General features: G+C 44.1%; 1 protein-coding gene across 7 annotated transcripts in view; it reads right to left on the bottom strand.

Moving 5' to 3' along the window:
• Window positions 1-12,858, bottom strand: part of IFT122 (intraflagellar transport 122) — a 66,546-nt gene that overhangs the window by 42,963 nt on the left and 10,725 nt on the right. For 6 of the 7 annotated variants that reach the window (XM_036332252.1, XM_036332255.1, XM_036332253.1 and 3 more), the window contains exons 4-9: window positions 10,728-10,806; window positions 8,163-8,239; window positions 5,242-5,308; window positions 4,107-4,253; window positions 2,945-3,121; window positions 703-778 (exon numbers count right to left, since the gene is read on the bottom strand). In XM_036332252.1, the coding sequence (XP_036188145.1) occupies window positions 703-778; window positions 2,945-3,121; window positions 4,107-4,253; window positions 5,242-5,308; window positions 8,163-8,239; window positions 10,728-10,806 (623 nt within the window). The remainder of the gene's footprint in view (window positions 1-702; window positions 779-2,944; window positions 3,122-4,106; window positions 4,254-5,241; window positions 5,309-8,162; window positions 8,240-10,727; window positions 10,807-12,858) is intronic. The other variant, XM_036332256.1, reaches the window with a different exon arrangement.

Below are 12,858 nucleotides of genomic sequence, written 5' to 3'. Positions count from 1 at the left end.
TTTCAGATGCTATTTTCTCTGTCCGAAACACCATTTTCAATGCCCTCTGCCTAGCAAACTCCTGCTTATCCTGTTCAAAGTCACCTCTACAAAATCTCCCATCTCCACCGAGCAGTGATGTTACTTTCTTTTGTGTCTCTATAGCTATTTTTCTGATAGCTATTTCTCTATCATGCCATGTATCACTGCTCCGGGACTGTTGGCCATCGAGTACGTCCCCACCAGCCTGTGAACTCTGGCAGAGCAGAGGCATTAACTTATAAAGCTCAATGTCAGTGGCTCCTAACACAGGTGAAGGGCTGGCCTAAATGGGTGCTTATAAATGTGGGTAGGATGGAGAAAGCAAATATAGAAGGCAGGGTCATGACCAAGACCAAGGCTTTACAGTCAGACCAATCTGGGTTTTGATCCCATGTGCCACCATTTACTAGCAGTGTGAAACCTCAGGCATAGTATTTACTTCACTGCTCTGAGTCTTGTCTACTCATTTCTAAAAAGTTGATAATCACAGGGTTTTATTAACTTAAATGAGATAAAGGATGCACAGCATAGAGCACAGTCCCTGGTATCACAACAAATAACTCAATAAATAGAAGCACACAATAAGTTATAATTACTAATAATACAACCTCAGAAAGTGAAAAGCTATTACAGGCATGACTGTAACTGTATCTCCCACTGGGTCTGTACAGAGCGGCATACCTGTTTTCCACTTAGTTGGTAGAAGGAAAGTTTCTGCCCCCAATCAGCTACAGCCAGGATGTCATTACGTTCCTCTCTAATCAACAAAAGACAAAAGAGGTTATGGGGGCCGTGGTCTGCTGATGAGTTAGCCCTAAGGGTTTAACAAACAGGAAAAAGAAAGCCTGGCCAGCCTGTCAGATTGCCAAATGTTGTACAGTAGCACTGAGGCTAAGTTATAATATGGGCCAACCCATCAATCAGCCCCATAGGATGAGGGGAAGCAAGGCTCGGTTCAGCCTTCCTGGGAACTGTTATTTCACTAAATGCCCTACCGTGAGCTTGTGGCACCAGGACACAGCCACAGTGAAGCTAAAACCCTCATTTCAAAGCTTCCTGTGGAGCAACGATAAGAAAGGGCAAGGCTGCAGATTCAAGAGTGCTTTATTTTAGGGGAGGGTTAGGGGTGGGGGGCAGGGGTAAGAAATCAACCGAAGGACTTGTATGTACGCATATAAGCACAACCAACAGATGCAAGACACTGGGGGCGAGGGGACGAGGGCAAGTGCTGGGAGGTAGGAGAGGCTGCGGGGAGGTCAGTGGGGGGGGGGGGGGGATGAGACATATGTACTACTATTTGTAATAATTTAAACAATAAATTATAATAAAAAAGGGGAAAAAAAGAGTGCTTTATTCTTATGTACCACACAATATAGGGAGATAGCAGAGAAATGTCTTTTGCAGTGGGAAGGCATGGCTTGTCTGACTTTTTTAATATACAGAGGAAACCTTGCTTGCTCTGCTTGAAGAGGGAAAATTAATACCTAAACTAGGTTCTCTCACAGTTAGGATGAAATGGTGTCTGGCTGGATACTGTAAAAATAAAAGTAACGGGCTCTCTAATGATCAACAACTATCTTCGAAACTTGAGTCCCTATCAGGATCAGTGTCTTGGGACCAGGACTGCAGGACTGCATGGGAGAAACTGAGGCTGGGGATCAGGCTACTTGGGATCTAGTTTAAGAGTTTAATCCCTGCCTTTGAGGCCTGGTCTTAACTACCTAATGTTGCCTCCTCTGTTTATTAGGTCCAGTTTTCCTGAACCCAAACCCTTGTGGTCAACGGCAGCACCATTAGATATGCAGGCCAGGAATGGTACAACCTTACCTGCAAAACTCAGCTAAGAGTGCAAAGTGGCAAATACCACGGGCACTAATTCACAACTAAGGGGGAAAAAGACAAAGACCAAGAGTGATGTTAACAGGAAGGGACCTGCAGGTAAACTTTGTGTGACTGGTACTGCCGTCCAAACACAGGCTTGGAGCCCAGCCTGCAGTGAGCCCTCTTGGGCATGCCACATATGCCTCTCAAGTGGGTTCAAGCCCCATGAACTGAATTGGTGGTTTTCAACCTCTTTTTTTTTCATTTTTCTCCCCTGGCAGTGGGTCTCTACCAAAACAAAATTCATGCTAAGTAATAAAAAGGGTTACTCTGTTTGAAGCACAGATGGGGACCTGAAGCCCACCGCTCCCTCATTTCCTCATCCCCCCACCTCCCACCTCCTTTTTCCAAAGAACCGCAGGTACCACAGAACAGTTTGGAAAGTTCCAAGCCAGACCATTTTTACCCAATCAGAAAATCCTGGCTATCCCAGCTTTTCCATTCCAGAAAGAAAGAATGCCTGGACAGATAGGATTGGGTCATGGGTAAGCTGAAGGAGTATGGGTAAGCTTCTCTGATATGTGCTCTAGAAAATGCAAGGTAAGGTATAGTGTAGGAACAGGCTAAGAAAGGTGTTCAGTAATAGAGGAGGTGTTAAATGAATTATGGTACATCCACACAGGGGCATACTATGCAGACATTCAAAATCGTATTTTCAAAGGACTCCTAATGTTACTAGAAAGCATTCACTCTGTGATGTTAAGTGGAAAATGGAAAGTAGGATGTGATTTAGTAAATTATATGAACACACTGAGGGGAAATACAATAAAATGCTAACAGTGGTTTCCTCAGAGGATGGGGTTTTACAAAAGAGTTGAACTTTTTCCTTTAGACTTTTCAGTATTTCCTGAAGACTCTCAAAGGATGATTTTATAATCCACACACAAGTTTTAAAAGGGTGTGTTTCCCCCGTGTTGGAGGAGCTTTCACCAACAACGACCTCAAACCCTCTTAGGAAAGAGCGTAGAGCATCTGCCCCAGCAGGTCTGCTCCAGGGTCTGTCCCTTCCAAGGAGGGCTCTCGCTCCTCGGGACACACTCACAAGTTGTCGTCCCTGAGACTGTCGTCCTCTTCCTCTGGCTCTTCCTCCTCTGCCTCACTACCCTGACTACTGTACACTGCTGACTTCAGAGTGGAAGGAATTTCCTGAAAATATCTGTTGACAATGACTTCCTCAGCATCCTCGTTCTCTCTGTTCATCCAGAAACTCTCCCATCGGCTGTAGACAATAAGTGGTTGTTTACAATCACAATGCCTAGAACTACACTGAAGCCATAATTTCAAAACCTGTCAAGGAGCCCCTGAACCCTGCCGGAAGAGGACAGCAACCAGGTACACTGGGCATCCTGCTTCTCATGAATTAAAAATGGTACCCTGAAGCCACAAAGTCATCTGTGGCCACAAAATCAAACAGCAGGAACTTGGGGGTAGGCTAATGGCTTTGAAGGCATTAGACATGCATGGTACAGCTCTGGGCTGGACAAAGTTATTCAGGAAGAAGCATAATAATCTGATGTAGAAAGACAGTGGAATTACACAACCTTCTAAATCAAGAAGGTACCACCTGTAAAGTGACATTGGGCTGGCAAACAATGAAGTCCTTTAATTTACCTGCAGAGGACTCTGTGGGAGACATTGGTGGTTTAACATTACAGGATTACATAAAGAGGATATAAAGATATCAGCCCACCCTCAAAGTCACATTGGCATAGAAAGAAAAATGTGTGTAAGGTTTGAGAAAGTAGATGCCAATTGTTGTGGGACTATAGAATTTGAGGACACTTATAGACTTAATTAGGCTTTTTTGGGCAAGGGCAGCAAAAAAGACTCATAAAAAAGCTATTTATTATTGGATGGACACATGTTCTGCCCCACTTGGAGAAAAGAACTGAAAAAGGGAAAAGACCAAAATAAAGCCACAGCAAAGAGGTGAGCTATTAATTCATAAGAAAATGGCCCTTCTGTGTCACATGTGTGCATGCGCACACACACAGTTTTAGATGGCCTAGATAGCTCATCTGCTTAGCTAAATTTCTGGGATTCGTTCCAAAACACAAGATGGGCTCTTAAAAAATTCCATTCAAATGGAAGAGGTTCCAAAACATATCAGTCAAGTGGGCTGAGAAGCCTTTGAATGCATGGAGAGACCATACAGGGAGAGAAAGAAACAGTGTGCCCTAGAAAGAGGATAGCTGTAAGAGCACCTTGAAGGGTTCCAGCAGATGGACCATATCGGGGAGAGGGAGCCCCCAGGCCGCTCGATCTTCACTTTTTCCTCGCCATTTTTGTTCCGTAGACTGATGATTCCATTGAACATCCCCAGAGCCAGGTACTGACCATCATTTGTCCAGCTGCTCACACAACCAGCAAAGGGCACAGGGAGAAGGAAAGGAACACACAGAAAGTAAAAACCAGTGAGGATGATGCCTTGGTTGATATAAAATCTAATGAGGCAGCAATGGTTAAGCTCATCCTAGTGATAATGTAAAAATTAGAGGACCAGACTTAAAGTCCCATTTATTTCTCGGATAAACAGATAGACGTGAAGACAGGAGCCCCTTTTTCTGAGCTCTCACAGCTCTCTGTACAGACCTCCATGATAGCCCTTAGCTTGTGTCTGCATTGCTGAGTCAGCCTCCATTCCCCACTCACCATTTCAACACCCTCCCACTTCAAGAACACATTAAGAACACAATTCATGTCTTGGTGTATACTAGGCCTCTAGAACAGGTACTTAACAGATGTTGAATGAAAGGAAGGCTACACTCAGAAGCTGAACAACAAGAATAGCTACCATTTATAAAGTGTCTTCTATATGCCAGGCTCTGTGCTGTATGCTTTTAGACTCTTTAGTTTTTGTGCATTTCACAACAGCCCTATCAAATCAGTATTTATATCCAGTAATGTCAGATGAGGAACCTGAGGCTCCAGTCAGAGAGATTTTGTAACCTTCCTAAGGTCACTGAGCCTGTCAGTGATCCATCTGTATGTGAATCCAGGTCTAGCGTCAAAGCCTATGCTTTCTCCAGTGCCCATGCTGCCTGGAAAGGACAATCTTGCATCTCCAGAGAGTCTCCACTGAGGACAGCTGTAGGCTGAGGAGGTTTGTAACTAGATAACTGCATGAAAGCAATTTATAGTTTTCTTTTGCTTGATGGTCAAAGGCAGGTACAAGTCCTTCCTACCAAGGAGACCAGAAAAGAAGGCAAGAGGAAATACAGGGGCCTAAACCAACTAGCTAACACAGACTTTCTCTACTATATGAATTTACTGGATTTGAGAGTCTGTTTAGACAAGAAGGGAACATAAAGTCTACCTTCAGAGCTGTCTCTAACTCACCTACAGCAGGTGATCTTGCTGCTGGATTTGTGCTTGGAGACAGACTTCTGTTCAGGAGACCACAAGCCTTCAATGAAAAATAATATTAAAAAAAGACAGATTGGTTGGAATATTACTCAGCAATAAAAGAGGAACAGAAAACTGATACACAGACAACTTAGAGGATCTCTGGAGCTTTATGGCTGAGTGAAAAAAAGCCAATCTTAAAAGATCACGCACTGTATGATTCAACTTTATAAATTCTTAAAATGACAAAATTATATAGAAATGGAGAAGAGATTAATAGTTTCCAGGTACCAGATGTTAGGGATTATAGGAAGTGTAGGGGAGTAGATGATGATAAGGAGTATCTTTATGGTGAGGAGAAACCCAGCATCCTGGTTTTGATATTATATAACAGTTACATAAGCTGTATCCACGGGGAAACTGGATGAAGAGTACATAAGACTTCTCCATTATCTTTGAAACTTACTACGAATCTATAATTATTTCAAAGCTAGAGGCCCAGTACACGAAATTTGTGCACTTGGGGGAGGGGTCCCTCAGTCTGGCCTATGCCCTCTCGCAGTGCAGGAGCCCTCGGGGGATGTCCAACTGACGGCTTAGGCCCACTTCCCCGCAGAGAGTGGGACTAAGCCAGCAGTCGGACATCCTTAGCACTGCTGTGGAGATGGGAGACGCTCCCGCCACCACCACTGCACTCACCAGCTGTGAGCCCGATTTCTGACTGAGCAGCGCTCCCCCTGTGGGAGTGCACTGACCACCAGGGGGCAGCTCCTGCGTTGAGAGTCTGCCTCCTGGTGGTCAGTGCGCATCATGGTGACTGGTTGTTCTGCGTTCGGTCGATTTGCATATTAGTCTTTTATTATATAGGATAAAAAGAAAAAAGGAAGATAGATTGGTGAATTTATAGCCAACTTTTCAGGCATTTTACTGTGAGAAATGGCAATTTCAGTGTAAATAACTGTTACATTGTAACCAGAGTACAACTTAGCATTCAAAGTAATGAATGATGCTTTCTGGGGATCTGATTTCCACTCCCAGGCCTCACCCACAGCACATGATCCTATACAAGCTGTGCCTTGTCCATGGCACATTGGTCACCTTCGGCTTGCTCCTTCCTGCCCCAGATGCTCTGGCTTAGGGTCCCACAACAGGCAAAATAAACAAATTCTACCCTTTGCCTGAGCCATATGGCATAACCAAGAAAGTAAATATAGTGTGAAAATATATTTATATAGCAAGGTGCAACACCAAACAAATGGTTTTTCCCTTTATCCTGATCCAGAATACCTCCCCAAACATTTCCACCTCATGCATATTATCTGTGCTCCACTGAGCCTGCCCGCAAGTCTCTAGACGAAAGAAACCCCACCTTCCTGGGCCTTCCTCAGCAGTGCTTACATGACTCAAGTCCAATCCCTGGTCCCACCACTTACTTGCTGGGTAACCAGTAACTGCTTGCTCTAAGCCCCAATTCTTTTTTCATCATTGGAGTGAGAATGAGAATAATAACCTGACCTAAAGGGCTGTCATAGAGCTCAAATAGGAATTCATTTTTAACCCTTAGCACAGTACCTAGTACATCACAAGCATTCAATAAGTACTGTTATTACTCATTATTACTTTTTCACAAATTCTACCTCCCCTCCTACCACTGACTACAAGTTCTTTGAGGGCAGGGATTCTATTTTGTCTTCTTAATCCCAAAAGTAAGCCCATTGACCAGACCCTCACATGAAGAAAATGCTATATTTTATTAATGAATGATAGTCTTTTGCCCTTTTATTTATACTCTAGAGGCCCGGTGCACGAATTTGTGCATGGGTGGGATTCCTCAGGGTGGCCTGCGGGGATTGGGCCCCAGCTCGCACCCCAGCCTTGCAGCCCCGCAGCCCCACCTGGCACCCCGCCTTGGCCTGGTGCCGCCTCCCCTCACTTGCTCCACCATCCAGTCTGTGGGCGATCAATCGGGGCCAGGGGCCCCCCGCACCCTGTCACCATCACTGGTGGCTGTCTGTGGGGCAATCAGTGGGGCAATTGGGCCCCCACTCATACCTGCCTTGGCCTGAAACCACCTGCTTACCTGCTCCACCACCCCTCCATGGTCCCACTCTTGTCAGTGCCCATCAGGGCTGGCAGCACCTCCACTGCTGCCCGCTGCTGCTGCTGGTCGCCCGCCATGTTCCTCACTGCCCCCTGGTGGTCAGCGCACATCATAGCGAGTGGTCAAACTCCAAAACAACCGCCCAAGGGGACAATTTGCATATTAGGCTTTTATTATATAGGAGGATTCTCTCTTTTGAACCTCAGAACTTTATCAGTAGACAGATGGTAGAAACACATTCATCTAGATAAGGAAGTGACCTTGAATAGAGATAACCTACAAGCCTCTGCTTACTTTCCCTCCCTGCCTCAATGGACACTACGCCAACCCCTCCTCTGTGCCAGCACTATGCCAGTGCTGAGGCCAGAGTGAATGCCTCAAAGCATTCAACCCCTCAGGAAGGACAGCTATAGCCACCACACCAGTAGCAACGGTGAAACACTGCGCAAGAAGCAGTTACAATGTCGAAGGACACGAAGGTGGGGACAACTGAACTGTCTGTGAGGCATGGAAGGCTTCCCAGAGGTGGCAACACCAAGTTATACCAGTGCTCTCCATTCTCCATTTTCCTTCCCTGGGGCCTTTCTTGCTGTTTTCCAGATTTCTTACCAGACTCAGTGTCATCATTCACTTTCTTGGTTTCTATACAATTTAAAGAATAACTATCGTTTCCCCACCCTTGCCCACCCTGCCAGCCAATTAAGGGAGAGAAATATCATAACTCTCTTGGGACAAAACCACCACCTTCTGGAGAGATTTCAGTATTTTCTGCTCAAATCTACAGTTATTCCAGGACAAGTTCTCAGGAACCTACCAAAATCATTGGAGGAACAAGATGCAAGTTGGTGGGTAGCAGGATTGTAGGAGACAGACTGGATAGAATCGTTGTGCCTGGGAAGTAAACAATTATAGATTACCAAAGGCCCAAAGAATGAAATTCATGCAAGAGTAGGGCTTTCTTCCCCTGGCTGCTGGCACCGACTGGCTTCCCTCTGGCACCCAGGACCTGGGCTTCCCTCGCAGCCCTGGCTTAATCCAGAAGGTCATCCCGAAGGACACGTGGTCTAATTAGCATATTACCCTTTTATTATAATAGATTATGCAGCAAACTGCAAATGTTTTGATGGCTACAACTGAAAATTGAAATGATGAACCCACAGTCTGACTACACATCACAAGCTCTTATGCAAGTGACCAACAAAAAAGCATAGGAATTAATTCTCCTTCCTCTGGATTGCCCCTCACCCCATTTTTATCTCTTAAACATTACCCACTCATCAGCCTGGCCAAGCTTAAATGCCACCTCCACCAGGACTAGTGTGCTGGACACCTCTGCTTTGTGAGCTGATACAATGATGTAAAGCACTTAGTCTAGTGCCAGCTGCATAAGAAGTGGTTTATTAATGGCTGTTATTCTCATTGTTTTGTGAAGGCCTGGAAATATAAGATGGAGGTGCAGTGAAGATATTTCAAGCTAAGCCCAGCCGGCGTGGTTAAGTGTCGATCTATGAACCACGAGGTCACATTTTGATTCCCGGTCGGGGCATGTGCCCAGGTTGCAGGCTCGATCCCCAGTAGGGGGCATGCAGGAGGCAGCCAATCAATTATTCTCTCTTATTATTCTTATTTCTATCTTTCTCTCCCTCTCCTTTCCTTTCTGAAATAGATAAAAATATAGTAAAAAGATATTTCAGGCTAAGATCTGAAAATATGGCAAATCCTTAGACAACAATGAAAGCTAAGTGAGTCATGTACCACACACGGCATCTCAGCCTGTTTTATTCCTTTACTTCCGGGTAACAGTTTACTCACAACTTCACTCATTCATTCGTTTATTCATTTAAAAGTTGTTTGGTGATTTGTACAACCATGTTCATAGAAGCATTATTCAAAATAGCCAAGAGATAGAAACAACCCAAGTGTCCACTGACAACATATAAATGGATAAAGAAAAATGGTCTATACATACACTAGAATATTATTCAGTATTAAAAAGGAAGAGAATTCTGCCTGGCTGGTGTGGCTCAGTTGGTTGAGCATTGTCCTGGGAAAGAAATCTTGCTCATTCAATTCCTGGTCAGAGAACATACCTGGGTTGTGGGTTGGATTCCGGTCAGGGCATGTACAGAAGGCAATTGATCAATGTTTCTCTCTCACATCGACGTTCCTTTCTCTCTCTCCCTTCCTCTCTCTCTCTCTCTAAGGATGTGCTCTGGTGAGGATTTTTTAAAAAAAGGAAGAGAATTTTGACACATGCTATAACATGTGTCAGTCTTTAGGATATTATGCTAAGTTAAATAAACCAACCACAAAAGGATAAATACTATATTATTCCACTTACATGAGGTCCCTAAAATAGTAAAGTTCATAGAGACAAGTAGAATGGTGGATGCTAAGGGCTGGGGAATGGGAAGGGGAGTTGTTTAATGTGTATGGAGTTTTAGTTTTGCAAAATGAAAAGAGTTCTAAAGATTGGTTGCTGAACATCATGTATATACTTAACACTACTGAACTGTACACTTAAAAATGGTTAAGAAAGCCCAGCTGGTGTGGCTCAGAGGTTGAGTGTAGGCTCATGAACCTGGAGGTGATAGTTCGATTTCTGGTCAGGGCACATGCCCAGGTTTCAGGCTCGATCCCCAGTGGGGGATGTGCAGGAGATGGCCGATCAATGATTCTCTCTCATCATTGATGTTTCTATTTCTCTCTCCCTTTCTCTCTGAAATCAATAAAAATATATTTTAAAAAAATCACTTCTTGAGTACCTAATACATATATCAGGGACACAGGATGAACAAAAACAGACGCAGAGTGTGCCCTCCTGGAGTTTAAAGGCTGATGGGAGATATCCATCAATCACAAGATAAATGTAAAACCACAACTGTGAGAAATGCCATCAAGGAACCTGACCAGGTCTAGAGGGCCAGGAAAGGTTTCACAGAAGAAACAGCATTTGAATCTGAGAGCTTCAGGGTGAGTAGTGTTAACTAGGGAACAAAAAAGACTATGAGCAGAGCCTCTGCAGTGAAATAAGCCTGGAGCATTCCAACCCCAAGTTTCTGGCTGTTGCCACTGGGTGGATATGAGGCCATTCCCTGAGATGCAAGAGGAAAAGTTGGGACAGGGTAGAATCTGTGATGTCAGATTCACTAAACTTAGCTATATGAAAACAAAGCCCAGCGCTGACCAAGCTAGTAGTGCTCAAGAAATGTTCATTCACGTATCTTCCTATACCACCACATAACGCCATAACTTCCTTTCAAGTTTAATTGCAGAGAAAGAAGTTATTTCTTATATCTTTTCTAAGGTGCTTTTGCTATAGTTGCTCAATAAGATAAGAGTCAAAATAACAATACTGTACATCTAAATTGTTACTTACGTGTACTTCAAAATGCCTTCCAATTTTGACGTCCAGATAATAACGCTTTTGTCAGCTGATCCAGAAGCAAAACGCTTGCCTAAAAGTATTTTTAAAAAGAAAATTCTTACATTTATTTTAAACCAACATTTCCCAGAATATTTCTTAGAAAACTGGTTCTTTTAAGGTCTCTAATAAGTACCAGCTGCTTCTCTACTCCTTCTTCTTATCAGTACTAGGCAGCAGTACTTTAAAGTCAGGAAGTTTGGGTTCAGATCCTGGTCTGTCTGGCACCGAGTAAACAAAGATGTATTGAGAGTCTACGATCTGCTAGGAATCATGTTCTGTGCTAAGGATCAAGTAGTGATTAAAGCACACATAATCGCTACCTTCACAGAGTAGTGGGAAAAGCAAGCATTAAATTGATCCAATACAACTACAATATGGTAACAAAAGAAATATGAGAGAGAATAACTTGGGGTACCTAATTTAAATGAGGGAAGGCTTCTCTGAGGATGAGATCCTTCAGTTGAGACCTAAAGGCTGAGCAAACCTTAGCCAGGTGCAAAGAGAGGAGAAAGCGCGACCCACATAGATAGAACAGTTGGCAAAGGTCTTGAGGAAGGAAAAGCCTGGCATGTCTAAGGGGCTGAAAGATAGCCAGCATGGAACTCCAAGGGCATAGGAACTGTGAAGGGATAAGGAGGAAAGGGGAGGAATCTCTAGGAGCTTCAGGGTCACAATTGAGATCTTTCTATTTATCCCAAAGAAAGGCTTTAAGCAAGAGTGACAGATGAGATTTTCATTTTCACACTACTGGACTTTACAAAAGAATGGATTGGAGAAAGGCAACATATAACAAGTAATTACTTATTAATTACATTGCTACAAGTTTGCAAGTGCTTAGAAGTAGAGCAGGGCATCATGGCAGCAAACAGCAGGAAGCCTTCACTTAGTCCAGTGAAAGATGATTAAGAGGTAAGCACAGGCTAGATTCTGTACACCTAGTTAAGGATGTTTAGACTTTGCTCTTAGGGCAACTGGAAGTTGATCTTGGGAAAGTCACTGTTCTCTGAGCCTCAATGTCCTCATCTGAAACATAAGGGATATTCATAGTATCTTCTTCAGAGGTTCTCTGTGGGGGTCAACTCAGATAATATCTGTAAAGCACCTTTCACAGTGACTGAAACAGTAGATATTAGGGTGACACTGCTGCAAATACGAAATAATAGAAGCTGCTTTCGTATGTGATTACTTCTGTCACTCCTCTCCCATCCTGGCAGGTAGTAGGTGATGAAGAACATGGACTACAGGCTCAGAGTTGGAGTTGGAGTTTCCAGTGATGTCACTTATCATGGTTGTATTATGGTTGCTCATTAAATACTTATTAAAACTTAAGAGAGCCCTGGCCAGTGTTTCCCAGCGATTAGAGCATTGGCCCGTACACCAAAGGGTTGTGGGTTTGATTCCCAGTCAAGGGCACATACTTGGGTTGCAGGTTTAATCCCTGGCCCCGTCAGGAGGTGTGCGGGAAGCAACCAATCAATGTGTCTCTCTCACATCAATGTTTCTCTCCCCCCCCCCGCCCCCCGCCCCTTCCCTGCCTTCCACTCTCTCTAAAAATCAATGAAAAATATATCTTCGGGTGAGGGTTAACAACAACAAAAAACTTACGTGAAAAATCAGAAACAAGCAGACTTAAAGAGCAAAACCATGATTTGGGGTATCTCCATCTCCAGGGCCAAGGGAAAAAGACCAGTTGAGAGAAGTCGGAAGACGTCTTAATCACTGTTCAGTAAGTGTCATGAAGAGGCAGCATGATGCACCAGAAAGAACGAGGGCTCTGCAGCTGGAAGGCCTGGGTTGGGCCCAGCTCTGCCCATTACCTGTGATCGCTCCAAGCCTGTTTTCTCATCTGTGAGAGGAGCTGAGAACCCGTTTCCTGTCTGTTTCAGAGGACTATTGGGAGGATCAAATGAGATGTGTGTGACGGGACTCTGCAAAGTGCTGACAAATGCCACTGATGACAGATCACACTCTGAAATCATCAAGGGCCTTAATGGTGTTGCAGGCCCAAGAGCCCCAAGGCTTATAAACTCCAGAGGTCCCACAGGTCTCCTAAAGGTATTACTCTGAACTTGAACTCAAAGAC

The sequence above is a fragment of the Myotis myotis genome, unplaced genomic scaffold, assembly GCF_014108235.1.
Source record: "Myotis myotis isolate mMyoMyo1 unplaced genomic scaffold, mMyoMyo1.p scaffold_m19_p_13, whole genome shotgun sequence".
NCBI lineage: Eukaryota > Metazoa > Chordata > Mammalia > Chiroptera > Vespertilionidae > Myotis > Myotis myotis.
Note: the sequence above shows the minus strand (reverse complement) of the source record. Positions and strands in the feature narration are given on the sequence as shown.